General features: G+C 49.3%; 9 protein-coding genes and 1 non-coding gene across 10 annotated transcripts; 5 read left to right on the top strand and 5 right to left on the bottom strand.

Annotated features, from left to right (window-relative positions):
* Positions 1 to 1,621: 1,621 nt before the first annotated feature.
* On the top strand, positions 1,622 to 2,401 carry DEU56DRAFT_91757 (uncharacterized protein). The gene is made up of 3 exons (XM_041358005.1): positions 1,622 to 1,921; positions 1,973 to 2,074; positions 2,124 to 2,401. Exons 1-3 carry the CDS (start codon positions 1,784 to 1,786, stop codon positions 2,337 to 2,339), a joined length of 456 nt encoding a protein of 151 aa, XP_041203032.1. The 5' UTR covers positions 1,622 to 1,783; the 3' UTR covers positions 2,340 to 2,401.
* A 251-nt stretch (positions 2,402 to 2,652) lies between these two features.
* Positions 2,653 to 4,657, top strand: DEU56DRAFT_833572 (uncharacterized protein). The gene is made up of 3 exons (XM_041354662.1): positions 2,653 to 3,140; positions 3,194 to 3,474; positions 3,523 to 4,657. The coding sequence occupies exons 1-3, from the start codon at positions 2,689 to 2,691 to the stop codon at positions 4,368 to 4,370; spliced, it is 1,581 nt and encodes a 526-aa protein (XP_041203031.1). The 5' UTR covers positions 2,653 to 2,688; the 3' UTR covers positions 4,371 to 4,657.
* A 9-nt stretch (positions 4,658 to 4,666) lies between these two features.
* DEU56DRAFT_t104 lies at positions 4,667 to 4,738 on the bottom strand. Its single transcript has one exon. It is a non-coding gene; the product is annotated as a tRNA-Met (tRNA).
* A 2,354-nt stretch (positions 4,739 to 7,092) lies between these two features.
* DEU56DRAFT_833544 (aspartic peptidase domain-containing protein) lies at positions 7,093 to 9,371 on the bottom strand. Its single transcript, XM_041354661.1, has 10 exons — positions 8,973 to 9,371; positions 8,895 to 8,921; positions 8,768 to 8,836; positions 8,516 to 8,709; positions 8,298 to 8,460; positions 8,193 to 8,248; positions 8,051 to 8,137; positions 7,829 to 7,996; positions 7,607 to 7,776; positions 7,093 to 7,541 (listed from the first exon to the last, which is right to left on the bottom strand). Exons 1-10 carry the CDS (start codon positions 9,197 to 9,199, stop codon positions 7,317 to 7,319), a joined length of 1,386 nt encoding a protein of 461 aa, XP_041203030.1. The 5' UTR covers positions 9,200 to 9,371; the 3' UTR covers positions 7,093 to 7,316.
* A 112-nt stretch (positions 9,372 to 9,483) lies between these two features.
* DEU56DRAFT_833539 (acid protease) lies at positions 9,484 to 11,980 on the bottom strand. Its single transcript, XM_041354660.1, has 10 exons — positions 11,407 to 11,980; positions 11,321 to 11,347; positions 11,205 to 11,273; positions 10,965 to 11,158; positions 10,745 to 10,907; positions 10,629 to 10,684; positions 10,489 to 10,578; positions 10,262 to 10,435; positions 10,036 to 10,211; positions 9,484 to 9,985 (listed from the first exon to the last, which is right to left on the bottom strand). Exons 1-10 carry the CDS (start codon positions 11,640 to 11,642, stop codon positions 9,749 to 9,751), a joined length of 1,422 nt encoding a protein of 473 aa, XP_041203029.1. The 5' UTR covers positions 11,643 to 11,980; the 3' UTR covers positions 9,484 to 9,748.
* Positions 11,981 to 13,472, bottom strand: DEU56DRAFT_833534 (GTP cyclohydrolase II). Its single transcript, XM_041354659.1, has 4 exons — positions 13,323 to 13,472; positions 12,971 to 13,268; positions 12,802 to 12,923; positions 11,981 to 12,747 (listed from the first exon to the last, which is right to left on the bottom strand). Exons 2-4 carry the CDS (start codon positions 13,252 to 13,254, stop codon positions 12,389 to 12,391), a joined length of 765 nt encoding a protein of 254 aa, XP_041203028.1. The 5' UTR covers positions 13,255 to 13,268; positions 13,323 to 13,472; the 3' UTR covers positions 11,981 to 12,388.
* Positions 13,473 to 13,712: 240 nt separating this feature from the next.
* Positions 13,713 to 14,877, top strand: DEU56DRAFT_746423 (mitochondrial carrier domain-containing protein; the record flags this gene model as incomplete). Its single annotated transcript, XM_041349199.1, has 5 exons — positions 13,713 to 13,750; positions 13,811 to 13,934; positions 13,990 to 14,397; positions 14,451 to 14,757; positions 14,810 to 14,877. 5 exons carry the CDS (start codon positions 13,713 to 13,715, stop codon positions 14,875 to 14,877), a joined length of 945 nt encoding a protein of 314 aa, XP_041203027.1.
* Positions 14,878 to 17,308: 2,431 nt separating this feature from the next.
* Positions 17,309 to 18,787, top strand: DEU56DRAFT_833515 (uncharacterized protein). The gene is made up of 2 exons (XM_041354658.1): positions 17,309 to 17,674; positions 17,722 to 18,787. Exons 1-2 carry the CDS (start codon positions 17,379 to 17,381, stop codon positions 18,395 to 18,397), a joined length of 972 nt encoding a protein of 323 aa, XP_041203026.1. The 5' UTR covers positions 17,309 to 17,378; the 3' UTR covers positions 18,398 to 18,787.
* A 1,157-nt stretch (positions 18,788 to 19,944) lies between these two features.
* Positions 19,945 to 22,334, bottom strand: DEU56DRAFT_91134 (uncharacterized protein). Its single transcript, XM_041357285.1, has 6 exons — positions 21,790 to 22,334; positions 21,591 to 21,738; positions 21,401 to 21,538; positions 20,988 to 21,342; positions 20,832 to 20,934; positions 19,945 to 20,785 (listed from the first exon to the last, which is right to left on the bottom strand). The coding sequence occupies exons 1-6, from the start codon at positions 21,938 to 21,940 to the stop codon at positions 20,100 to 20,102; spliced, it is 1,581 nt and encodes a 526-aa protein (XP_041203025.1). The 5' UTR covers positions 21,941 to 22,334; the 3' UTR covers positions 19,945 to 20,099.
* On the top strand, positions 22,135 to 24,340 carry DEU56DRAFT_91310 (uncharacterized protein). Its single transcript, XM_041357488.1, has 6 exons — positions 22,135 to 22,807; positions 22,869 to 22,907; positions 22,971 to 23,009; positions 23,057 to 23,107; positions 23,158 to 23,566; positions 23,616 to 24,340. The coding sequence occupies exons 1-6, from the start codon at positions 22,429 to 22,431 to the stop codon at positions 24,115 to 24,117; spliced, it is 1,419 nt and encodes a 472-aa protein (XP_041203024.1). The 5' UTR covers positions 22,135 to 22,428; the 3' UTR covers positions 24,118 to 24,340.
* The last annotated feature ends 1,151 nt before the right edge of the window (positions 24,341 to 25,491 follow it).

Below are 25,491 nucleotides of genomic sequence, written 5' to 3'. Positions count from 1 at the left end.
CAACAACAGCGGCTCCATCCCTTCTACAACTCAACGAGTTAACAAGTGGTTCGATGCGCCCGGTTTGAATATCTGCCGCATGCTCCATCGTTAACGACAGAAGCTCCTTGTATTCGTTTGTATGCGCTACACGGGCAGCTGGAGACAGCAAAAGGAGGCTTTGGACAAGGAAATTACTGATTATAATGCACGGTGGGTTTCTTATATGTGCCAACGTAAGCAATACTCCGTGGGAACAAAAACAGCCCCTATAATGTTCCAGACACATGGTTCATCCTTCCCATGGTACCGCGATTAGGTTTTCAGTTGTTGGACGAAACAACTGTGAAACTCGAAAATCTGCCGGAGCAAGGTTAAAAGTCGGCAGCGCCGCCCCCTAGTCTCACTACGAGTTTCATTTGTCAGCCCAGTCTGGTTATATAAATTTCGGGTTGATTTCCTGATGCACATCCCCTCATTGCTCTTCCACAGGACAAGCACGTCAGACTACTCAGCAGCCAACTGAAAAATGCTATACCACGATGTCTGTTGCGCCGCCCCACGTCATCAACATGGTAGTACTTCTCGGACTGTCCTTCCACAGTAAACTGATCATTCTCACAGACATCTCACTCAACGCCTCACTCAACGCCACCTGGATACCAACCTTTCACGAAGCAAATAGCTTCAAAGGACTGGAAGAAAACAAGGTCACCTCATTCTCACAGACATCTCACTCAACGCCACAGTGGTACTTATTCACCTCAATACATCTCGCCCAACACAGATCCTGCACCCCTCATCTCCTACCCCGATCTATCGTCCTACCCTGACCCATCCTACCATGATTCCGGGGCACATCATGGCTCGCACCAACAGCTGCAGAACCCTGCCAGACGGAGAATGGTACGTTGGTACATAGTGAGCAGGAGCTTCACTAATTACACGTAGAGGCATGCGTTTGTATATGATCTAAAACCAATGCTCTCGCACCTGAACACGGCGATGCCATGGCGTTTGTGGGTTGGAGACAATTCCAAAGGAGTGCAAGTGGGCTGTCCTGCGCTCGGGCTCCGAATCCGCATGCGGGACGACATTCCAACGTCGCAATATACCTCGTCATATGGCGAAGCACCTGGGTTTACGCTGGTTCTGCAAACTAAGCGAGGGCAAAAGCTTTGCCCGCCCGGATCTTTTGAGGCTTCATCGTAAGGATCACTTATGCTAAATTGCACAGCCAGTAGTTCGGAGTGAGCATTTTAGACATTATATGAAACAGAATTTACTCATCACTGCCCACCAGTTTTATCACCTTCGACACTAGTACAGGACACTTTTGATGTGTGACCTCATTCACCCAGCGACATTGTTGCATATCGTCTGGGATGTTCTCCACGGGATCATCAGGGGGCTGGAGCTTTGACATGTATGCCACTCGTCATCATCTACGCCTAACTACTTTGCTCACAACTACCCCCAGATACAGGAATCTAAATGGAAATGCCACGTATTCAACTCAATACATCTCGCCCAACACAGATCTTGCACCTTCCAGCTCCTACCTTGATCTATCGGCGTACCCTGACCCATCCTACCATGATTCATTGACAGCATCGTGCAGCATGAACGGAGGGTTATACCGCGCCACGGCGAGGCATCTAATGTCCACTATGTGCCGTCTGGAGGGACTAGTACAGCTGTCTCGTTTTTCTCATCAAGTGTTCCTGGCCGAGGTCCGACGGTCCCCCAGCAGCCCTACAATGTCGGGACAACGCACGCGTTTCATTTCGGCACTGGCAATGGAATGCCAGTCGTGTTCAACCTCGCGGAGGGAACAAGTGTCCCTTTGCAGCAGCTGATAAATCGGCAGACAAGCCACCTTCAGGGACGCAATGAACGTATTGCGGATATGCCAGGTGACACAATCTCTATTCGCATTGAGGTAAAGGGTCCGTTTTGTTGAAGTATTTGCCAAGTGTTGCTTACGTTTGTTGGTGTGATCTCGCAAGTCATGTCGACAGCCGCAGCTATCATACGTCTTGGGGGAAAATGCAATACCACGATATCTGTTGCGATCCCCCCCGTCATCAATATGGTAGTATTTCTCGGACTGTCCTTCCACATTAAACTGATCATTCTCAAAGACATCTCACTCAACGCCACAGTGGTACTTATTCACCTCAATACATCTCGCCCAACACAGATCCTGCACCCCTCAGACCCTGACCCATCCTACCATGATTCCAGGGCACATCATGGCTCGCACCAACAGCTGCCATCGTGACCATGCGTTGTCTATCGGTGAAGGCTGCAAGTTGCAACTGCGAGTTCAGAAGTCCGAACGCGTGCCATGCTTGTAATACTGCCCTGTTTATTCCTCTGCAGACAATAGATAATTGCTACGCGCTGTCAGAAGTATCACAATGAGATCGAGGATATCCAAAATTTGAAAGTTTCGATAACCAAACGAAAGTTTGAAAGACGGGTTCGATCAAATGCAGTGTATGCATTGGTAGCATATGGATGCGTTGCTAGTTGTGCTGTTTACTTTTCAATAGAAATGGCAGAGGGCGCGCCTTCTGGCCAGCATCCAGAGTCATTTACGTATCAAAGTGAGTTACTAAACGCGTGCCTATAAAAGGTAGGTGCAATCAACAAAGCTCTTGACAGTGACACACGACCATCTATTTCCCCGCATTGAACCCGAAAATGACAGACTATGATATGGACTATGAGTCCTCATCGTCATCTCGAGATCCATCCCCATCGTCGTCGCCGTTATTGGCACCCATAGACTCTTCCCCGCCCTCGAGTCCGCATTTTGAGCCATATGTACTAGATTCCCCACCCCCAACGCGTCTAAGTTTCTCTCATCCGTTCGCAGCCTCAGCAAAAGCCAACAAACGCCCTCCGCAGCGGGAAAAGAAGGCAGATACTCCTCCGAGTACACCTCCCGCGTCTGCTCCAACGCCATTGTCCCGCAGCTCAGTTTACTCTCGCTCACTGGGAGAAAAAGACTACATGCACGACGACGCGTCAAGTCTCTTCTCTCTAGACTCGACACCTCACCGCACATCGCATTACTTTGATCGCGATGAGCGATTATGGGACGACGCGCTGCGGAAACCCTTCGATACAGGTAACGGGCACATAGACCTGAGGTGCCGTATTTCATTTGTCTGGCTCTTCTGAGGTGCCTTATCTTGCACTACAGCAATCTGGCGCTGAAGATTATTCCTGCATCGATCGCCGACCTCGCGGGGTTTTTCAACACGACAGAACTATCCGAGCAAAGTCTATTCTCTGGACGCGGTATGTCGCGCGTGAAGACAGAGCCGGCTTTCGAGTCCCGAGTGCGTTCATTCGAGCGGACAAAGTCCATCGTAGACTCGGGCAAGGAGCGACATATGCTGCAACTCTACCTCTTTGGAAACAGCATCCACGATCTTCCTCCTGAGCTTTTCAAGTTGGAAAATTTGACGGTGTTGAGTCTGCGTGCGTTTCTTCGTGTCTCCTCATTTCTATGTATTCACAAAGTCACAGGCGGAAACCTGTTGACATATATTCCTCCGGAGATATGTCATTTGATCAACTTGAAGGAACTGAATATCTCGCTGAACCGCCTGTCATACCTTCCCTCGGAGATGCGAGATATGAAGCTTTTGAAGCTACAGCTCAACCCCAATCCTTTTTTGTCCGAGCCTTCCTTCTCCCGCGTCCCCTCTGCCTCTCGTAATATCCTGTCTCGGCGGCGGTCCATGGCTAGAACATTCTCACAACGCGGGGAGGCAGAGGCGAATCCATCGAGAACGATCACAGTATCTCCATCGAGAACGACCACAGTATCTCCCTTGACGACCTTTCTTTCGCCCGTACCTCCACTCACAGAGATTTGTTATCGGAACTTGCTTTGCCCATTGCAAGGCGACAGCTCTCGGACTGTGCTCAGCGAGTATTATGGGGTCCCTCTCCCCGACGTTTGGAACGTGCCAGAAAACGTACGCGCGGTATTGACGGAGAACGTGCCCGGTATTTTCAAATCTGCTGGGTTCCCTCCTGAACCGCGAAAGCATGGTCGGAGGTCGTCGCAGGGCGCAGGCGGGTGTGCAAACCCGGAACACAAGGGTCGATTCTTCGTCAGGCACGCTGCGGAGCGATTCACATGGGAGCGTCGCGTTGCTGGTGTAGACGTGGGTGGGGCGGTTCCGTTGCGATGGAGAGGGTGCATGCAGTCATGTCTGCGATTCTTGGATGAGGATGCACGACAGGTTAACGCCGTAGAACTGCCACCCACGGATGCGAGCGATGCGATGGATTTTGACGAGGCGGAGGCCGTGATGGCAGTGGACTTGGGTGGAGGTGCACTCAGCATGGATGAATTTGATGACTGAAGGTACAGCACGAACAATCAAGACACTTCATTTTGTGACAAATTTGTACCGTATCTGTCTCCACCATCTTGTAACATACCTCGTACATCATACCTTATAGTGTCAGTGACTATGCCTTACAGCCGGAATGTAATCACTTCGAATTTATGCGTTACTTACTAGTGTACGTTGAATTTGGAACCGTCCGAGATTCACAGGGACATTAATATTCATCATGGGGTCCACATCATTCTCATCTTTTTCCTGAACTGAGAGGATCGACAGGGGAAAAAAAAACTGGCCGAACGAAGATCAAGTAGCAGCAACTGGTTTCGATCCAGTGACCTCAGGGTTATGAGCCCTGCACGCTTCCACTGCGTCATGCTGCTTATGTAAGAGGCTTTCAGCCATCCAACGAAGTCTTTGCCTACCATGGCCCGTACGCACTACTAGGGAGACTAACTTCCCGGGCTCACTGTGGACATTGAGCTCATACTAGCTGCTGTATCCGCCAAAAAATCCCAGCATTACCGGAAACTTAAGCTTGAAGCCCGCTCTGTGCAGGATCCTGATCATGAATTTTGCAGCACCGCCAGCTTCGGCTTGTTGTATACCCTACATCAGGGACACAATCGACGGAATATGGTCCTCTAACATGTCGAACTCACTTCCATCAGGCGGGTTCCAAAGTTCGGCGTGGAGATGAACTTGGGTTCTTTGCGTACGGTGGCAGAACTATCGTTGCTCTCTTGAGGTGAGGTTGAGTGGGATTGGCCTCCGAGTCTCGACACTGATGTAAGTTCTACCGCCATGAGACAGTTGAACCTCTCACATTTAGAACCAAACCTGCTGTTATTCTGGCTGCACATTTTATCTCCGCCTGTCTCCGGAATCATAGAATAACTTGTTCTTTCCGACCCTGATCTCTGAAGGATGTGATCTACTTTGTGCCCAGTACGTGCTCTGATAAAGTGTTTCATCGCTGAGTCCTGACATCTCTGAACCCCTCATTTGCATTACAATGCTTTCCCCATACCACTCCGCCACTCCACTGCAACCTCCTCCGTCAGAGCGATCATCAATCACAACAGTATTGATAGTCCAGGACTCCACTCTTTGTGGTACAACTTCTGGTGTCTGCGACAAATCCTCGGCACGTTTTCCCACATGCTTTCCAAGTGCAGGTAGTCTCTGAGCCGGGCATGGCTCGTGCGCCAATATGACTGATAGCTGTTAATGCCAGGAGAATGGTCGCCAAGAAGTTCATCTAGACCATCAGTGTCATAAGTTGGATCTACATATCGGTGAGTTGACTCTTACTGTCAAAAAGTGCGAGTGTTATGACTAGCGTCAAGCTAAAGGCTGGTCTGTTTTTGTTCTGTTGTTCGTCAGTTCTGTGCTCAGCACTTTATAGCTACTGCTCGCAGTCGACCCTCCATTCAGGGCCGACGGCCGCGTGAGCAAGAGTGGGAGAACAAAATTTCCAGTCTCGAGCTCTTCCGCGACACCTGTATCGATATCAGTGAGCTATTTCTAACTATGCCTCAAGCTCACTCATGCTGTGGTGCCAAGTCAATGTTGCGTTTCGGTGACCAATCGCTCATGGACATGCATGCGCGACAAGAGCGCGCCTACGGAAAACTCAGTACGAATGAACCCCACGACTCACGGGAATTGACCACGACCACTGGTTTGACAGGGCCAGACAATGAAAAACTCGCATAATGGTTTTATCTCAATCAAAATGAATTTACCTCGCCATGTGCTACTGTTATGCATAATTGACGCGATGACACACCACACGAGTTGGAGAGCGTCCTGAATGTGATACCCTGCATTCTTTGTCGATGTTCCGCCAGCCACGGATGAGAGTGGATGGATGCTTAGTCCGAAAAGGCTTGGGTGAGAATTTATATCTCCTCCGTGCATGTCGCCGGCACAGCTGATCTGATCAAGTGCTTCTGCGCCGCGTACCACGAGTTCCGAGCGGGATTCATTCAGTGCTGCCAGCAGGTCCGAAGGCAAGCAACGACCAGATTTAGCACGAAGGGGTACACCAGGAAACATGCGGTGGCCCAAGTTGGACTCATGTGCAGAGCCGGGCTCGGAAGACCATGCACTTCGTGTATAGGGCTGGAAAGACAGTGTTGTGTTGACGGCAATGGAAGAGCATCATCGCAACTGGGTATGGGCAGTGACAGGATCACGAGACGGGCGATTGATAGCAGGCTGTCATCAGAACGGTGAGCTCATAGCCTGGAATGGACACTTACAAAAGCCATTGCAGCTCACTCCAGTTGGATCTACTAGCTGTATTTTCCTCCACACGACAGAATGCTGGCTACTGGTGGATGGGACTTCTGTGTCATGTCACTTACGAAGCTATGGAGCACAGAAACTACACGTGACGACCAGAAGGAAAACTCATTTGAATGACATTCAAACGTCAGCCACGTTTGGTACTCGTAGTCTGGTGAACATCTTGCCATCGCAGCAGACAAAAATATCCAAATATGGGATCTAGCTTGGATGTAATATAACGCAAACTTTGAGGTTCACAAATTCAATCATTGTATATGCATGTCTCTGAGTTCTATGCAAAGGGGCGGACGGGGTTGATTGTCATATCAGCCACTGGAGACTACGATGGACCGTCGATTCGACTTGAAGTTCAATCAGAGCCCCGCTCCCTGAACACCTTCGAGAGCCCCACTTCTATCGGATCCCACTCAATTTGACGAAGCGATCATCGATATCTGAGACTACTTCAATATTTAAGTGTCAACAAGTATAGTTATTGATTGTAGTCAACATCCATGACAGGTTATCGAAAACTGTCCATTATACGCCCGATCAAATCATATGGCTACATTAATTACAAGTGAGCGTCGTTCAATTTCGTGAGCGTCTGTTAGTCCAATACAGATGAGTCCTTCATTATGAAGGCGAATGCGGCTAGCAGCGAAATCAAAGGAGGAGCACCGCCGAGAAAGCCAGGAAGAGAGCAGATAATGTTGTACTCAGTGCATGTCCACGTGGGGCATCGCTTGTGTTGGTGACTGATGCAGATACTGTGCCAATGGTTGCGGAAGGGACGGTTCCTCCAGCGCCATTTTCAGCGATTGAGACACTTGAGAGACTGGCAAAGCCAACTGAAGGGGGATTGTAGCGGAAGACGGAATAGACATTTTTCTAATGGAATATGGCAGACAGCTCAGTATTGAAGAACTCGAAGACCGTTTATCATTGTCACATACCAGGAAAGCATCGCCGATGATCCAAGAGGGGGCTCCAGTGCCAGTATCTGCTGCGAAGAATGCACCAATGCATTCTGACGAACTGGTTTGCGCAAAGGCAAAGTCTGCTGGGCTTATCGACCATGTGGCGCCACCGAACGACAGCTCCACATTTACAGTCGTCGAGCATGCTAATCACGCGTTGAGCCACTTGACCTCGCAATGCTCAAGAGGTTTGCTTACGGAAACTGTAATATCCCGCCCATTCGCCTGTTGCTGGTTGGGAGTTGGGAATCTGTGCATAGATGGCTTCAATTGAGCTAGTCGGACCGGCTATGTTGGTCGTGCCAGTGTCAATAGCAGCAGTTGTTCCCGAAGTAATAGAGATCGAGGTGCCTTGTACAGTCAATGCTAGATAAAAATGAGTGAGCCGATTTTCGGTACACGCGAGTGTAAACCGCTTACAAGTCAATGGTATATACCAATATGAAGGAGTTCCGGGAATGTCGATGTAATCAATTGAGCCGGTGTACAAACTACTATTAGTATAACCTAAGAGCATATTTGTTTGAGTAGATGTCTCCTGATGTGACGGAATGTCTCGTACCCAGATTGAGCACTCCTCCGGGCTCAAGTTGCTGGGCAGTAGTATCGTTTGTATACCTGTTACTCGTTAGCAACGCAACTCATTTCAGAGATCAAATATCATTACCGAGTAAGCTGAACAGCGAAGAGAGCCGAGTCCCAGGCATTATTGGAGGCCAAATTCTGCCAGAAAGGCATCTGGCTTGAAGCTGCTATGCTTTGCCATGCCAAACCAAGCAAGCCAGAGACCGGTGATGTCAGCAAACTTTGTGATACTACATCCACAACAGCTGTAATGTACGTAATTAATCGCCAGCGGGGCTGTCAATGAGAGGAGATTCTGACCAAAGCCTTGACTGGAGACAGAGAATCCCGCCATCTGCACTATGTCCTGTGCATCATAACCCTCTGCATAACCCGAGCCATACTGGATATCGAATGCCGTAGAGAGGTTCTGGAAAGTCGATGAAGATGATGGGTTGAATGTAGGACTCGACCCGCATGCAGTTCCACAAGTAGAACCAGCGACCCAGAGATCACTGCAATCCCAAATGCATTACTGAATTATGTCAACACGTCGACTGCACTGGAACTTACGAAGAGCCCGTGTCTAATATGACATCAAAGGACATTGCAGGCGTACCAATAGCCAATGAACCATAGTAGCTGTGTGGACGCTTCAATAAGCGAACCATGCACACCGGAGAACATGTCTAACGCTTACCTAGAATCATACAGCTGGTCGGTAATCCTAAAGACAAGTTGCGTTCAGTAAGCACAATTCCTGCCACGTGCTACGTACGAGTTGTAACCAGTGCTTCTTTTTTGTGTTGTCTGGCCAGCATACTTTGCTAACAAATTGTCCCTCTGGCTCTTTGCCAAAGCGCCCCATTCGGTGACATCTCGGGGGGATGGGTTCCTCCTTAGAAGGGAGATGGATTGACCAGAAACTGGGACTGCCTCTGTTGGTGCTCCAAACGTATCCGTAGGCAGCGCGAAGAGGGATGCAAGAAAAATCAATGATATCATGTCAAGCCTCAGCTGTGGATCGTTAAGTTACCAGAGAAGGTCCAAGCCGGGAGACTACAAGCCAGTGGAGAATGAGGAATGATAAATGTATGGGGTGCCAGCCAGCCGAGTGTCCTGAAATAAATATTGGTGCACTCACTGCGCATTTGTTCCGCAGCTTACCGCAGCTGCCGACATTGCCAACGGGACCCTTATTTTGGAAAGTCGATTCAGAAGGTCAAGCCAGGCACGTCAGTACATATGAAAATAGCTAAGCGCTGGCTGAGTAGCTAAGAAAGGCTAACCTGCAACAGCCTCGAGATATCAGTGGAGCTAGACGAGCCCGTCTGGCAATAAGCTACAGTATATTAATGGGCACTCTAGTGACGATGATCGGTGTGCGCACTACAATTACAACATCCAGTAATGTCCTGTAGGTAAATAATGACTAGCAGAGAATGCTATCTGAGGCACAGTAACTTCTGTGTGTCAGAATGTGGGTTCGTGAAGGCTGTGCGCAGGTGGTGAGGCTAAGGGCTGTAAATGCACTAATAGTCCACAGCCGCAGCATTATGCTTGTACAAATGATACCAAGGCGGCGAAGAACGCGGAAATGGTAAGCGCAACTGCGCAAGAGTTGCGTGTTGGCCGTGCCGCACTTGACTGTAAAGTATACTTTGCTGAGTTAGCACCGAGAGTGGCGGAAGGTATTCCTCCAGCTTTGCCGTTCATCGCGAGCGCAACGTCGGATAGTGCTGCGAATCCGACAGATGGGGGATTGTATCGGAACACGGAATAAACGTTTTTCTAACCGTGGCATTAATTATCAGCAGTGGATATGTGCTGAAAGAACATACCAAGAACGTGTCGCCTATGATCCAGGCAGGGGTCCCACCATACGTGGGTATGGCATAAAATGCGCCATAGCATTCGTTCGAGTTGCGTCCAGCGAATGTGAACTCGAAGTCACCGGGGCTGATTGACCAATGGGGTCCGCCAAACGAGATCTCCACCGCAACAGCAGTGTCACAGGCTTTCATAGAGCTTCGGTCCCCTTGATTCAGAGAAATATGTCGTACTTACGGTAACTGTAGAATCCCTCCCAACTGCCCGTCCCAGGCTGAGATCCAGGGATCTGAGCATAGATGGCTGCAATGCCAGCCGCAGGCCCTGCCACGAGTGTCGTACCGGTATCAATGGCGGCATAAGACGCACTGCCGCTTGGCAAAGGTATGGATTTGCCCTGTACAGTCATCGCTTTTAAGGTACTTGAGTGACACAAACAAAAGCAAGATTGCAGCAAAGCCTACAAGTAATTTGTTGAAGCCAGTACGAGGCTTGTCCATTGGGAAGATTCTTATAGTCAATCGCTCCGGTGTATAAACTCTGGTTTGCGTATCCTGGCCATGGAGGTAAGACACGCTAGGAGTGACATAAGTTGCTCTCGCACCCATCGTCAAAGATCCCCCTGGTTCTAGTTCGCCAGCTTGGCTGTCATTTAAAAATCTAAGGTCATTCAACCATAAGCGTCCCAAGAAAAACTGACACCACAAGGATAATGATTACCGAGTCAACTGGAAAGCCATCAAGGGTTGACTCCATTGGCCATTACTTGCAAGTGCTTGCCAAAATGGCATAGCACCAGAGGCTGCGAGCGACTCCCACGCGAGACCAAATATCCCGGTGATAGGATTTTGCAAGAAGTTCACCGATGTGGATGTTACCACCGCTATCATGCGTCAGCGTTGAACAGTCAAATCGGATGACGACAAATGATCAATCTTACCGAATTCTTGGTCTACGATTGTGAAACCGGCCATTTGAACAACATCTTGCCCAAGGGTGCCTGCTGCGGAACCTTTGCCGTAGGTCACACTAAAGTTCCTGTTCATATTTTTGAACGTGGAGGATTTTGTTGAGTCAAAATTGCCCGTTCCTGCACACATAGATTGGCATGTGGACGAGGCGATCCACATATCTCTGGGGAGAATGTTAGATATGTCCGCTACGTGGGTCAACGACGCACGAGGATCCAGTGTCTAAAATCACGTCAAAGGGATAAGGTGGTGTACCAACAGCCAGTGTTCCGTAAAAGCTGACGGGAATGAGCACGATTGAACAGAGGTGGAGTACATGACAAACCTTGCGTCCAACCCCTGGTTGACCATCCTGGGCATCAAGGATTAGTGTCGCACTTCAGTGCACTCAAGTCGGATAGTTCAGCGTACAAGTTCTCGCCCATTCCCCGCTTTTGATTAGGTTGTGAAGAGTACTTCGCGATTGTGGCATCGCGCAGGTTCTTGGCATAGTCCGCCCACTCTGAGGCATTACGGGAGGGCTGCGTCCTCCGTGTCAAAGACATGGACTGTCCAGCAGATGAGGTTTCCCCCTGAGGTGCTCCGACCGCATCGGAGATGGCGGAGAGCAAGGCAATAAAACCGACGGCCAACGACAGGAGCGTCATGAGAGGAGAAGCTGCGCAAAGGAGAACGAAGAGAAGGCTCGGATTGTAATACAAACAATACGGGGCATAGAGAAGATGAGCTTCAAAATTTGGATGGCCTAGAATCGCAGAGCCAGATATTTAAGAGCATGGACACCCTGTGGGACCGTAAAGAAGAGTTGCACCCATGGCATCGCGGAGCAGCTCTCACGAGTAGGAACCAAGATATGTGGATGTCCTCGTAGCTGAGGCCCATAAAATGACTACCCGCATTAATGCTGGGCTGGAGGTCGACGAGCTGGATCTATGCCGCATACTTGACAATTTGAAGTTGGTGGCAGGACGTATTGCTGGCAAGTCCAAACGCGACACAAAGGCTGGTCATGTGCCGCGGAGATCAAAAATATTGATCCGTCACGTTACCGCGTCAAGCTTGCCGCCGCCTACTTGGATTGCGCCATGTGGATGTGGTACACAGTGAGTTACAGTGATAGATAAACCCACAGGCATCTTTTATCCAGATTGATTTTTACTGTAGCTGACTGTTGGGTCAACTACAGCGTTATTCAAGCTGCATCGGATACATATTTCTGTTGCATGTGGCTTGATTTCATGGGCAAAGATGGATGCAGTGTACTTATCTTTGGGATAGCGGTCTCAGGATCTCGAATAGGTTCTCTCAGCCGCTTTGCCACGGAGTCCGAGTGGACTACATTGGTGTACAATGCTCTATAAGTATACACTTCAGTACGTATTCCTCTCATCCGTTACGATGACACAGTATTACTGCTCTCCATCGCCCTTTTGTACTGTGCCAGCATATCCACGCTGATCATTTTCAGGCCCCATCGATTGGCAAACGATCTGCAATCATCGCGCCGCGCCATAGTGCCCAAAGCATCATCATTCACGAGCTCGCATAACACCCCCCCTAGAGGTTGATTGGTGAGGGCGCATAAATCGACACCAGTTTCTGTATGACCTCTGCGTTCTAGAACGCCACCGTTCTGTGCTCGCAAGGGTACCATATGCCCTGGGCGGCTGAAATCAGACGCAGTCGAAGTGGGATCGACTAACTTCCGCACGGTGAGAGATCGATCATGGGCGGAAATGCCAGTCGTGGTGCCTAGATGCGTGACTTGTCAATCATGACATGGGCTTCAGAGGAAAAGGGACAAACCATGCTTATAGTCTACAGTTATGGTGTAAGCGGTTTTGTGCCGCTCCTGGTTATCGGGGACCATCATGGGAATTTCGAGCTCATTGAGACGCTCCTCGGGAAGAGAAATACAGATATACCCGCTGAAATGGACATGAAGACAGAATGTATGGATGGAAAGGACTCATACCTTGTGTGCTTGATGATCCATGCCATAGCTTCCACGGAACATTGACTCGCGGACATGATTATATCACCCTCGTTCTCTCTTCGCTCGTCATCCATGACAACGACAGGTTCACCCCGCGCAAATGCAACAAGGGCCTCCTCTACTGTATCAAAGGAGAATTCGGTGGTTCTCAGTGTGACATCTTCTACTTGAGAAGGCATCCAAGCAGGGCCATCGCGGGCTCCGTTCACTTTAGGAGGTCGATGGTGCTCGGGCACCAAGTCTTGAAGCGTGGCAGTGGGCATTGTAGTAAAGAAACCTGCGAAATGGGTCTATTCAGTTGTGTGATCGGATACTAAGAGGGAATATTCACCTCGATATGTTACTTTACTTCCCGCGAGATGACATACAGATGACGTGGACTATCAGTGCAAGCCGCGTCGGTTGGTTTGTAAAGCGTAGCTTAGTTCGCTGTAACGCTCATGATGAGCAAGCCAGGAGATTAGTGGATACGCTGAAAGTCTTAGAAATCAAATGGACATTGGGACGCAGTCGCATCGCATCACAAATACAGGACTACTAATAAAGCCGAAACAAAGCCGGAAAGCGGCTAAATTTAGCCTGAATAAAATTTGTGCCGGCGGCAGTCTGTAGTCGGTCTGCTCACCCATTCCTCTTACTTCGACCTCCGAAGCCCCGCGCTCGTTGGGACAGTCAAGGACCCTCATAGATATATTGTCTAGAGTCATATAAAATATTAGCCATGTCGCATCTGGCACCAACTGGTAAATGGGACGCAAGGTATTTTCTTATCTTGTTTCATGTTATGTTGAGTTCATTTTGACCTCGTCCTGTTCGAAGGTACATTGGTCCCGTACCTCACGACTCTGCATACTATGCCAAGTGCATGCTTGGTGGTGTCCTTGCATGTGGTATCACTCACGCCGGCATGACACCTATTGACGTGGCCAAGTGTAACATGCAGGTCAGTTTATCCAGTCCTTCCTGGCTCCGTGGTATCTGAAAGCTTTTGTGAACAGGTGAACCCTACAAAATACAAGGGCCTCACGTCTAGTCTCGCCACGCTCGTTCGCGAGGAGGGTCAGTCTGGTATCTGGAAGGGCTTCGGTCCCACCTTTCTCGGTTACTCGTTACAAGGCATGTTCAAGTACGGTCTCTATGAAGTGTTCAAGGACCAGTACATGAACTTGGCTGGCGAGGAGCTCTCTAACAAATACAAACCCGCTATCTGGCTCGCTGGTTCCGCATCGGCAGAGGTCTTTGCCGACATCGCTCTCTGCCCTCTCGAGATGACCAAGGTCAAGATCCAAACCAGCCCTACTGGCACATTCCCCACTGCATTCGGTGCCGCCCTCGCGGAGATGAGCAGGACCAAAGTCGAGACCCGCTATCCGTTCGGCTCCCTTGTTCCTCTATGGTCTCGTCAGGTTAGATGCGTTGTTCTGTTCTGATTGCATTTTTGCTCATGGCTTTGTAATAGATCCCCTACACCATGGCCAAGTTCTGCTTCTATGAGAAGATCGTCCAGCTCTTCTACACTCACGTCTTCCCTGAACCTAAAGAGTCTTATGCGAAGACCACTCAGCTCGGAGTTACTTTCGCTTCTGGTTATCTCGCTGGTGTTATCTGCGCAGTTGTCTCTCACCCGGCTGACACTGTAGTCTCGCTCATGGGCAAGCCTGCAAACAAGGGCAAGAGCATTGGCGCTATCGCATCGGAAACTGGCCTAGTCACACTTGCAACCAAAGGTCTCGGCACCCGTGTGTTGATGATCGGTACTCTCACTGGTACGTGAGCGTAGCACTATTTTGGAATCACTAACCAATGTCATTCATCAAGGTTTCCAATGGTGGATCTACGACTCCTTCAAGTCGTCGATGGGTCTCGGTACCACCGGTGGCAAGTAAATTGCGCACTATTCTGCACTGGTAGTCAGTGCCTACATGCCCTTTTTTTTAATTCACTCATATAATTAACTATGGCAGGAGGGCGCACAATAGATGTTCGTTTCTGTACTGTTGTTGCTTTACCTGGTTTATTCCCCCTTGCTATCTTCCTGCTTGGTATACTCTACGCTCTTTTTCGCCATGCAATAGATCACGATTGTGTCACGACCAATACTATTTTATCCTCTGCATCTGCGTGGCAATCAAGCAAAAACCGAAAAGCATGAAAAGGATGAACTCATCCGACCTCGGGCAATTACGGGCATTCGACCAAGTGAATATTCCGTGCATACGCAAGTATCTCGGCTTCGGCGGTTCTTAAACCCGTGGACGCGTCGAGGAAGGTCAAGGAAGGAGCACCATGCTTATTTATAATTTCACAGGTACTTCGATCGACCAACAATCCTGGTGCGGGGTGTGAGAGGCTCTGTCAGACACCTGTACCGCCCATGGGCGATATTGGCGAGTTGCTGTTAAGATGCTCCGACGGTGACTATTGCGGCACTCTTATCGGCACTTGTAAACTTATAACAAATTCACATTGGAATTAAGCCTTCTGGTACATTCAATAAGATCGGAGACTATCGGAGACAATGAAACGTTCATCGACGACAGGTTTTTAGCAGTTACTCACGATTCGACATTGTCTGTGACCAAGACGACAAGAGAGCAAATGTGACGAAAAGCTGGTATGAGGATTTGAGTCCTAATAAGTGAGAGGTGAAATCCGGACATCGGGTGGTTACTGTGTAGGGGGGGACGTTGATTATGATTGCAGCAAAGGGATACGGCAATCATAACGGAGGAATTCGTGGAATGGATTGGCTTGTTTCGCATGACATGACGCGAGTGAAATATTGCAGGCGACGCCGCAGCAGCAGGACGTCAAGGAACATGGGTATGGACTCACACGACACATGTGCGTGTCAGGAGGGGACTGGAGTTGGCGCTGAAATGGCCGGGAGACTAGGCCCAGCCTTTGACGGACAAATGCCAGCCAGCTGAGAGGTCCCCGGTTCCCTGTTGGAGTCGCGACCTTCGATGTTCGAATGTTATGATTCATATGTACATGCAGGTCATTGCCAAGCTACAGATACCCTTCCTAGGCAACGGTTAATCGAGAAAGCTGTGTCTGACTGTTGGAAGAAGATTGATCCATGATCCAAGGTTATACACAGTACTTTAAAAAACGTGTCGCAGTAACTTGGGATAAGTTTGCGGATCGAGGAGAACTAGGCAACGAATTTGCGATGATATTGCTATCGTAATGGCCTTGGCAGCAATAAGTATAATCAAAACGCACATGCAGAGTCGGTGCAAGGAATGGATCTCCGGAAGACGGGAGGGCGAAAGCTGGTTATCGGACTGGTCGAGGCCCTCCCACGCAGCGTGCATAAGTAATTGGCGGTATTCTCTTCCGTGACGGAGCGTTAGCGCTCATTTGACATGAACTGGTATCTTCGGAAAGACACGATCCGAGGCTGAACCTGCCATGCATGTCATGAATGAATGAAAGCACATGGGTGCGAGCAGCGATGTCGCACGCCCTGAGTTGCACATTGCAACTAATTTAGCACAGGTCCACAGGAGAAGTCACAAGCCGACTCGCGTTAACTAACGTGGCAAAATTCAACATGTCTTCGCGCTTCTTCGCGGCGTCGCCGGGTCGGTCTGTCGCATGTTACACAAGGCGGTGCTGAAATGGAAATGAGACACAGAGCATATCCATCCCGAAGCCTTGCCATCGTGGGATATTGGCAAGTGCTGCACGTTGATATCGTGGTAGCGTTCCGCATCAAACGCGAGTCCTTGAAACACAATCACAACTGTACATTAGTTGAGCGGGCATGAATCCACATACTTGGTGTACGAGTCTCGAACAAAATTGCCATGACAACTATACCAGGGCGGTATTAAATTTAGGCAGAAACTTGATACCAGTGCAGCATAATGCTCAGCGCCTCCTCTGAGTCCAGGCGAGTCCAAGTATAGGCATAACAATTCCACCCGGTCCTGAAACAAGCTCAAACGTGGAGGGGCGAAGGTCGGTATGAACTCATTTCGAGAACTCATTTCTTGTTGTCCACTTGGCGTTGAAAAACGTGGAGGAGACGTGTCCTATAAAGACGTGTCCCATATCTACAGGGGTGTGTTTCTTTTTTTGTAGGAGACTCCGCGGAAGCAAAGATTGGTCTCTGCGCGCTAGATCTGTCATGGCTCAACGTTTGGGGCCGTGAATAAATTTGGATGACCCTGAGTGCACCGGCAACGCACCGGAACCCTGACGGCAATTTACGGCAAAGCTAATTGTGAACATGTGAAGGGACAAAAGTGAAAACACGTTTTTGATAAAGGGAGTGACGACCGTTTGCATTGCCCATTTCATTATAAAGGGCGATCGTCGTTTCACCTTTGCTTTTGTTTCTTGCCCTTGTCAAAGTGCTTGCTTTCTTTCTTCAGTCATGCACTCTTCTTATTCACAACTCTTCACTTGGGGTCTTCTTGCAGAGCGACGGGCGGGTCTCTCGTCGACAACAACAACTTCGGTCGTCCCATCTCATGCAGATGATCATGCCTCCGCCTTTTATTTTACTCTACAAACAGGTCAAAGGGATACAGTTGAATTTCGCTCTTTCCTATCCCTCGACCTTGCAGACTCAAGTCGCACCATTCCAAGCCACAGGCGCAAGCCGTCAAACGTGTCAAAGTCTACTAGTTGGACTTGTACTTCCGATATAACCTCACCTCATGACTTGTCGTAAGTTTATCCTCTATACTCCTTTTTATCATACTCATGGTTTCAAGACGAATCGAAAAACCCGCCTTTGCCATTCTTCCACCATTACCTTCAGCGTCTGCGCTTCGCCGACCGTCTCGTGAATCTTTGAGGCAAATCCCTTCTCCCAAACCTGCTCCAGTATCTTCTACATTACCTGAGCCACCGAAAACCCTTGGTCGCGCTCCAAACTCATCCAAACCACTTCCGTTTGCGGCTGGCCCATCCTCTCCAACCACCCTGCTATCCCCCACTAGCTCGTCAGGAAAAGGGTCATCCTTACGCTCCTCGTCAATTACTTCCCATCAAAGGCGAAAAAGTCGCATGGATGCTCTAGCATGTCTTGAGGGCCGCTCTCGTGCTGCCAACCGCATCCCGAGGTCACGAAACAACTTCATGAGCATGAGCGATGATGAAGATGAAGAGTCCAAGGCCCTCCCGTCACTAGCAAATACTCCCTTCATTCAAGTCGAGGATTTCGGCTCCTTTGCAGACATCGAAGATGAAGGCGATCCGATCGTCCCATCTCCCAAACATCTTTCCCCCAAACAAGCCACTTTCCCCCGTTCAGTCTCCCAGCCCGTGAAGCGGCAGACAAGAAGCACCGTCGATACATGGTTCCCTCTCAGAAGCTTCATTGATCTAAAAGATGATGATCTATCCTGGAACTGGCGGAGCTTCATCGAGATCGGCGGTGTCTCATAAGGCAACTCTTCCATATGCTGAATCGCACCTGCGCATATCCTAGAAAACCTTTATTCCGATATCATACCTTGTGGTGAAAGCACACAGGATGTGTCAGTCTTTCGTGCGTATCTACACCATCACTTATTATCTATGAATACCTATAGCCTTTTACTTTACTGCACTAGAACATTTTTTTTTCCATGTTCATGATTCAACACTTGTATTCCTACCCCATTACATGCACTCAAACGATAACCCTACACACATGATATCTTCACTTTCTGATCCCCCCCTCGTTTGCGCTCTGATACTTTTTGCGCGTGTACTTCGTTCTGACACTTTGGTTGTCCATCCTAATTATTCACGACTCCTGAGGGGTTAATCCATCTTGGCTTTGGTTCTGTCAAACTTGCGTGTCTCATAGCCCAACAAGTTGACGGATGCGCCCTCCACTGTGCTCGGACTGCGTCCAGCGATCGAGATAACAAGATGTTGTGATGGCCAGATCAGCGACGCCGGTCAATCACCACCGACGTTAGAATTACATCACTCGATCGCCCTGAGGTACCAAGCGAAGAATAATAAATGATCGCTGCCGTTACCCACACCAAAGTCTACTCCACTTGTTCCAACGGGCAGACGATATCACCTTACGTACGGTAGTTTAGGCCAAGACACACGACGGAATCGCTTCGGGCTTGCATACCTGTGTCTGAGACTCCGCCGTGGCGCTGATTCACGTCAGCGGAAAAAAAAAACAAGTAGTCTCTGCCTTCGGGGCGCAAAACCAGTGCGCTATGGCCAGGCCATGACCATATCAGCGACTACTCGATGGAGGTCTTGGATACTGATCTGCTTTGTTATTTTTAGTCGGCGGTGCTCCTGAAGGAAGTCTATTGTGTGGCTATCTAATCTAAGCGAGTCCCGACCTCCAGAGCTCCAGCACTCCGCGTCTCGGGACACCACGAGGAGCGAGGGTTACCATCAGCGCACCCCGAATGCGCAGCTCAGCGACTCGCCCCCACAAACGCCTAAACGGAGCAGTTTGAACCCGACAACTAGTAGTGGCACAGGAAGAATTTCAACCGAGATCTTTCGGCAATAAAGCAGAACTTGAATAAAGCCTAATAGAGCATGTGTGCCTGGGTGTGTGTTTCGTGTCTTTCTTTACGTGAGCGATCTGGGCCAGGGTTGTACAAGAGAATCTAAAACTTGTGCATCAAAATGACTGTGGCATGCCTGCATCAGTGACACAGTACTTGGCGGGAACTTGAACTTGGCGGTTTGGGTGCTGAAACCCACCCACCCACGGCCGGACCTCTCGAACGACTAGCTGTCGAACGTAGCGATAATGATCCGGACTATTCTCAGCATTTGATGGGGTGACAGTTGAAATGGATGTCGCGGGCATTTTAATGAGACTCGAGGCAGTGTGTGGAAGCGAAACATGTCGTTGGTCCCACCCGGCAATTAGGGAGACGGATGTGGTGCAACTTGTTTTGTTATTGTCGGCAAACAGGTAGCGGCGATATAAGTTACAGAATATGTTGTGGTGAGAAAGGTGCGAGGTATCGAGTAAAACTTACACGTCCATATGGATTCTGAAATTGCGATTGTGAAAGCTGGATATAACTCCGATAAGTTAGATTCTACATCGCATCGTCCGACTGCACCGGCAATCGAGCGCAATGGTCCAAGAAAGTAGTAGGGCAGACCTTGTTCATCTCCCGAGTAATCTACCCAGCAGCCCAGCTGATGGAGGTAAAGGCGATGATGGTGAAACGGGGGTTTCGAGACGTTGAGGGCTGGACGAATACCGGACTTGGTATGACACCGGGTATGTCCCGTACGTCGAGTGCCGGTCAGGTGGTGAAGCCACGCGGTGCATTGGACGGGGAGGCAGTGGAGGAGCCGAATAACTGGTACGGTTATTGGGCTGCGAGGGCAACGACTTGTGTAGATGCGATTGGTGCGGGTGTATATGAGGCCGCTGTGATGTCGAAGCCGGCTGGGGGGAGATATACGAAGCGAGTGCGGGCGCGCTAGACTTTGATCGAAGCTTTGCCTTTTCCGTGGCGTGCTCTTTCTCGCGTGTCTTCCTCTCCTTCCGTTCCTTGTCACTTGATTCTTTTACTTTCTTTTCTTTGTCCTTGCGGGTTTCCTTGCTCTTCCCATCCTTCGTTCGCTCTTTCGATGTACCCGACCGTCCTTCTTCAGGGCGGGTAGGAATTGCACTCCTTGGCCGTAACTCGGGCATGTCGACTTTACTGAGATGGACTACGATGTTGCTCGGCGGGGTATAATCCTTGACCTTTGCTTTGTCTTTCTTATCGTCCAGGTTGATCGTTTTCGGGCCCTTGAGTGGTATCGCATCATGCAGAACATATTGATAAATATCTTTATCGCCTAAATGGTTTCAGAAAATGGAGCGGCTATAAGCCTAGAAACTCACCTGCTTTGTGCCGGATGCGTTTCGTCTCCTCGACTACTTGCAGCACTTTAGGAACCTGGGATGCACCTGAAGAGCGTATGGATATGAACAGCATCGCTTCGTCCTGAAATCCGACTGGTTACTATATCTCTGGTTCCACGAGGACAGCCAACGCACCTGTAGCATCCGTGCACAATATTGCGCATAATCCTTAGAGGAACACTCGTCAGTGATTAATACCTCATTGACTTCGCCTCTGGATGCCTGGATTTCGGCAATCCTTGCGACACCTGTTTTTGGCGCGGGTTTTGGTGGCGGGACTGGTGGAGAAGATGTAGATCCGCCTGACACTTTCCGCGCAGTCATGTCTGTAAAGCTTTTTAGAGCTGAAGTAGTCGCAGCAAGAACAGCAGGTGTCGACGCTGAATTGCTGTCGCCGGGTGACTCGTGGTACGTATCGCTGGCATCTTGAAAGGTGAGCAATGCGGCCAGGATGACGATTTCTAGCCCTTTTCGATCTTCTATATCAAATCTGTTTACATTAATCAGTGTCACACCGCGGGGACTCTTGTGTTCGATCTTGAGCTCACCTATTGAGATTGTAATCTAGAATTTGGACGGATGCTGTCTTTATTCTACCGGGAGGCTCCTTGGTCACCGCAACCATCACAGGTGGGTCGGGCTTTCTAATCATGAAACATTCCTCTCGTTTCCACTCAAATTCGTGTCTGCCATGGTATGACTGAGTTCACATGATAGCTGCTTTATTCAAGAACTCACTCCTCCCATTTGAAGGACCATCGGAAAGTCAGGGTGCCGGTATATTTCAGCTCGATGACCTTGGAGGGATTGTATAATTCTACCGTTTTATGTTTACTCGTCGCACTTGGAGAAGTCGCAGAGGCGAGCAAGGAGTCTGAAATGGGGTCTGCCATAGATCAATCAGTTGATGATCAAGCCAAATTGGCGACGTACACACCATACACCTCTATTTTGTATACCTGCCCGGGTATACGTCGCTTGCGGTAGTGTACGTTTCCCGAAGGATCGGTGAGGTCAGTCACAAGCCCGCTTGAGTCAGAGGTATTTGGCGTCAGAAGGAGCGTGAAAAGATTCTGGTCCAAACTCATGGTAGATCAAGCTCTGCCAAGAGAACTCGAAGTCAGTCGCTCAGATGAATGACAGCCCCGAAGATGTGGTAAGGAGACGAGCGTTGAGTGTCAGACGTGAAGGCTCAGATTGCCCAGTTATAGTGGCATTGACTTGAGAAAGGTCGATGATGCGCAGCTGGCAGGCGTGGTAGTCAGGAAGACACGGGGTAGAGTACTGCGGATATGAGTGCGCCGTCTAATACGATCTATTACAGCCTTGCTACAGCTGTTCAACGTGCCAAGGCTCCAGAGGTTTCTCAGGCTGTGCTAGTAGCGCTGGGCCCGGGTGTGTGCGAATAAGGCGCTCATCAAGGGAGGAACGACTGTCTCATGGTCTGACGGCTAATCAAGGGATGTGAGAACAAGTTCAGCATTGGTCCAGCCTCATTGACGCCCGCCAGCAGGTCAAATACCCATAATGAGCAGGATCTACAAACCGCAATATCTCCACCCCAAAGTGATATCCAATGATGCGCTTACTTCTATGCATGATCCTCTACCTCGTTGGAGTGATCCAAGCCGCACCTACTACCAATGCAACTACTACCAGCGAGTATTTTGAAGCACCATCATTCACGAATAGAACCCTGTCGAGCATCATCTCGAGCTCCGTTCTCACTCTTTTCGCATGTGTATATACCGCCATCCATCCAAATATTCCGAGTCCTGAGGACAGCCCATTTTATATCCTACGGCGACGACTTGGCATCATGATAGTGGCACTCGTTGTTCCTGAACTGGTCGTAGTATGGGCTATGCGCCAGTGGACCAGCGCTCGTAAAGTTACAGAAGACTTCGAGGAATCAGGGTATTTCAATGTTCCTCGGCCGCAGAAGCAATCTGAAAGTGAGTCGTGCTTTCTGAGACTGGACATGTTCTTCGGACAACTTACCATGCACGTCCTTAGATCGTGAGTTGGCTGAAGTGCCTGCAGAGCAACTTGAAGGTGAGTTTGATATTCTATCTTGCATCCTGAATATGCTTCCTCATGACTCGCCTGCTTCTGAAGATCATGATAGAGCCCGGCTTCTCGATGCGCCTGCTGAAGGTGAGCCATCTGTACTGGTGTTTCTTCGGCAGTTCATAGTACTCCAGCGTCCACATTCAAAAAGTTATTTCAAGCTTACTTTTCAAATCAATCCGAAGGTAAGCTGCGTTCGTGCTCTTCCAAAAGTTTGACTGATGTGGATCCTTAGATTACGCGTGGACTCAGACCCACAGCTTCTTTCTGCTGATGGGCGGCTTCATGCTTTATGTGGACGGGGAACCCTATATCACACTAGAACCTCACGAGATTCTCAACCTGATACGTGAAGGGTGTATCGATGCCCCCACCCTAACGGCAAAGCAGATCGGTGACAAGAGCAAAGGCAATGTGATATCGAAAGGATTGGTCATCCTTCAGGTGACCTGGTTCATCCTGCAGCTCATCACCCGCGCGATTTATCACCTCGAAACCACCCAGCTGGAAACAGGGACACTCGCTTTTGCGGTTCTGAATTTCCTGACCTATGCTCTGTGGTGGAATAAGCCTCTCGATGTGCAGTGCCCATACCCGGTGTATTGGAAGTCGACCGAGTCAAAGCTAGAGGATCACATCAATGTGTATGTCTGCGTCTAACTCGATTATGCCGTTATTTATTGTCTACCTCAGTGTCACTTATGATGATGAAGAGGATGTGATTAGCGCGATCATCGTTCCAATATTGGAACTGACGAGCAGCTTCGTTTACAGGCATAGGCTCCGAGTTCCTACATTTGATGGCAGCCTTGGGGCACGTAACAAGTGGATACTTGTATTTGCCGGAATTCTGATTGCGACCACCTTTGGCGGCATCCATTGTATAGCTTGGTTTTTTACCTTTCCTACAAATCTGGAACAGGTCCTGTGGCGCATCAGTGCCGTCGCTATCACTTGCACACCATGCCTTGAATATCTTTCGTTTAATTTCATATTTGGTGACAAAATCACTATAAAGCCTGAAATTATTAGACAAATAATATACATGTTGTCTATTGTTACTACAGTTACATTTGGCCTGTTGTACATTGTAGGTCGTGTTATGCTCGTGGTACTTATGTTCACGACATTACGCCATCTTCCTCTTGACGCATACACGACGGTGTCGTGGATTAGTTTGGTGCCGCACTTGTAGTTTGCTTACTTTGATCCTTTTAAAATCATACTCAGGATTATAACCCATATGTAGCTAGGGTTTATCCGACGAAAAAAGGCAACTTGAACTTGGTCTTTGTTTGCACTCCACTTGCACGGGTATGTCATAGTATGTCAGTACTCCAGCGTCGTTGGTTCTGCTGCTTGTCTCCAACCAACACAACCGATATCACATCACTCCACTCTCCTATGTAAGTACTTACCTTCAATACTGCAGGGTACTTCTCGCTGATATCACCTGCCGCACTGAACGTATACAGCAAAAGTGTTGTGTAATCAGCAGTCGTTTTGCCTGCACCCGCACCAGTGACGCCCGTGCATCTGCTGCCGACCGTGTTCTTGTTGACCACCTCTGTCCCACAACTCTCGATGTGGCGGTGGAAATGCTGTCGTTATGTAAGCGGCGCATGTTCTATGACTATCTGCTTAGCTGACATTAGAACCCTATCTTGTTCATCGCTAGTATGAAGCTCGCCCCTGCACCTTGAACCGCATGTCAGCCCGGACACCAGTGTCGAAAATGAGGTCATGACGTGTTTTGACGTTCTCGTCACCCTTCATGCTGCAGTGCAGCGCCCACTCGGTTTCCCGTCTGCTCTCAAAGGTTGCGCTGATTTCCTTGTCCTTTACTCGGACACGCAGAGTTTCTGTGAGTCATCTCCACCGCTTCGTTACCCGAGACTCACCCACTCTGTATAGGGAAAAGACTTGGCAAGAATGTCGTCAACGAAACAGATGCTGCGATTTAGAGCTGGGGGTACACCGCGGGTTTGCCCCTGCTGATCCCTAAGCATAATGGGATTTCCAAGTGAGTGGAACATCAAAGGGGCTCGACTGGAGCGCGCACATGGAGTCGACGCGACTCGGAATTGGTTCCGCGGGATCAAACGCTTCGTCCTTACATATGGTAGATGCGGCGGAGTCGACATCGACGTCTCCCGGACCTCGTCTCCCACTAATCCTTCGCATTTTACCACTTCAAATCTGCAAGCTGGATGGTGTTTGTAGTCACCTAACGATTCAGGAGTGGTTCCTGGAGTTGCTACTGAGGTCTTTTTTTCCATTGTACAGAGAGTTACAGTGGTTCATTCCTCGACTACGTGTATAGAACTGGAATCATAGTGACAACCAAATTCTATGGATCTACAGTGTGAGGTGGCACCCTGATTCCGGACCGGTGGTCGACATCGACTTTCGTTACTCGCAGGCATTTTAAATGTTCAGGTGCAGATTGTGCACGATTCACGAGACAACAGAGAGCACAAACAGGAAGGTTGTACAGTTCAGCAACGACACATGTGAAAGCTTATGCATTGCCCAGATTGAAGTGACTGGTACTATAACTTGAAGCAGA

Source organism: Suillus clintonianus, assembly GCF_016758775.1.
Source record: "Suillus clintonianus strain FC179 chromosome Unknown DEU56scaffold_122, whole genome shotgun sequence".
NCBI lineage: Eukaryota > Fungi > Basidiomycota > Agaricomycetes > Boletales > Suillaceae > Suillus > Suillus clintonianus.
Note: the sequence above shows the minus strand (reverse complement) of the source record. Positions and strands in the feature narration are given on the sequence as shown.

What these genes read in the sequence shown, in the direction of transcription:
- DEU56DRAFT_91757 (XM_041358005.1), top strand. Translation starts at nt 1,784, where the DNA reads ATGCCAGTCGTGTTCAACCTCGCGGAGGGAACAAGTGTCCCTTTGCAG. An exon ending in CAATCTCTATTCGCATTGAG is followed by an intron (nt 1,922 to 1,972) that starts GTAAAGGGTCCG and finishes CTTACGTTTGTT; the next exon opens with GGTGTGATCTCGCAAGTCAT. An exon ending in TCCCCCCCGTCATCAATATG is followed by an intron (nt 2,075 to 2,123) that starts GTAGTATTTCTC and finishes TCATTCTCAAAG; the next exon opens with ACATCTCACTCAACGCCACA.
- DEU56DRAFT_833572 (XM_041354662.1), top strand. Translation starts at nt 2,689, where the DNA reads ATGACAGACTATGATATGGACTATGAGTCCTCATCGTCATCTCGAGAT. An exon ending in AACGGGCACATAGACCTGAG is followed by an intron (nt 3,141 to 3,193) that starts GTGCCGTATTTC and finishes CTTGCACTACAG; the next exon opens with CAATCTGGCGCTGAAGATTA. An exon ending in TTTGACGGTGTTGAGTCTGC is followed by an intron (nt 3,475 to 3,522) that starts GTGCGTTTCTTC and finishes ACAAAGTCACAG; the next exon opens with GCGGAAACCTGTTGACATAT.
- DEU56DRAFT_833544 (XM_041354661.1), bottom strand. Translation starts at nt 9,199, where the DNA reads ATGATATCATTGATTTTTCTTGCATCCCTCTTCGCGCTGCCTACGGAT. An exon ending in AGAAGCACTGGTTACAACTC is followed by an intron (nt 8,922 to 8,972) that starts GTACGTAGCACG and finishes ACTTGTCTTTAG; the next exon opens with GATTACCGACCAGCTGTATG. An exon ending in TGTCTCCAGTCAAGGCTTTG is followed by an intron (nt 8,461 to 8,515) that starts GTCAGAATCTCC and finishes CGTACATTACAG; the next exon opens with CTGTTGTGGATGTAGTATCA.
- DEU56DRAFT_833539 (XM_041354660.1), bottom strand. Translation starts at nt 11,642, where the DNA reads ATGACGCTCCTGTCGTTGGCCGTCGGTTTTATTGCCTTGCTCTCCGCC. An exon ending in ATTTTAGACACTGGATCCTC is followed by an intron (nt 11,159 to 11,204) that starts GTGCGTCGTTGA and finishes CATTCTCCCCAG; the next exon opens with AGATATGTGGATCGCCTCGT. An exon ending in AGGGGGATCTTTGACGATGG is followed by an intron (nt 10,579 to 10,628) that starts GTGCGAGAGCAA and finishes CTCCATGGCCAG; the next exon opens with GATACGCAAACCAGAGTTTA.
- DEU56DRAFT_833534 (XM_041354659.1), bottom strand. Translation starts at nt 13,254, where the DNA reads ATGCCCACTGCCACGCTTCAAGACTTGGTGCCCGAGCACCATCGACCT. An exon ending in TGGATCATCAAGCACACAAG is followed by an intron (nt 12,924 to 12,970) that starts GTATGAGTCCTT and finishes TGTCCATTTCAG; the next exon opens with CGGGTATATCTGTATTTCTC. An exon ending in AACTGTAGACTATAAGCATG is followed by an intron (nt 12,748 to 12,801) that starts GTTTGTCCCTTT and finishes TCACGCATCTAG; the next exon opens with GCACCACGACTGGCATTTCC.
- DEU56DRAFT_833515 (XM_041354658.1), top strand. Translation starts at nt 17,379, where the DNA reads ATGCACTCTTCTTATTCACAACTCTTCACTTGGGGTCTTCTTGCAGAG. An exon ending in ACCTCACCTCATGACTTGTC is followed by an intron (nt 17,675 to 17,721) that starts GTAAGTTTATCC and finishes CATGGTTTCAAG; the next exon opens with ACGAATCGAAAAACCCGCCT.
- DEU56DRAFT_91134 (XM_041357285.1), bottom strand. Translation starts at nt 21,940, where the DNA reads ATGAGTTTGGACCAGAATCTTTTCACGCTCCTTCTGACGCCAAATACC. An exon ending in ATACAAAATAGAGGTGTATG is followed by an intron (nt 21,739 to 21,789) that starts GTGTGTACGTCG and finishes GATCTATGGCAG; the next exon opens with ACCCCATTTCAGACTCCTTG. An exon ending in ATTGTGCACGGATGCTACAG is followed by an intron (nt 20,935 to 20,987) that starts GTGCGTTGGCTG and finishes GTCGGATTTCAG; the next exon opens with GACGAAGCGATGCTGTTCAT.
- DEU56DRAFT_91310 (XM_041357488.1), top strand. Translation starts at nt 22,429, where the DNA reads ATGATGCGCTTACTTCTATGCATGATCCTCTACCTCGTTGGAGTGATC. An exon ending in GCCTGCAGAGCAACTTGAAG is followed by an intron (nt 22,908 to 22,970) that starts GTGAGTTTGATA and finishes CTGCTTCTGAAG; the next exon opens with ATCATGATAGAGCCCGGCTT. An exon ending in TCTCGATGCGCCTGCTGAAG is followed by an intron (nt 23,010 to 23,056) that starts GTGAGCCATCTG and finishes ATAGTACTCCAG; the next exon opens with CGTCCACATTCAAAAAGTTA.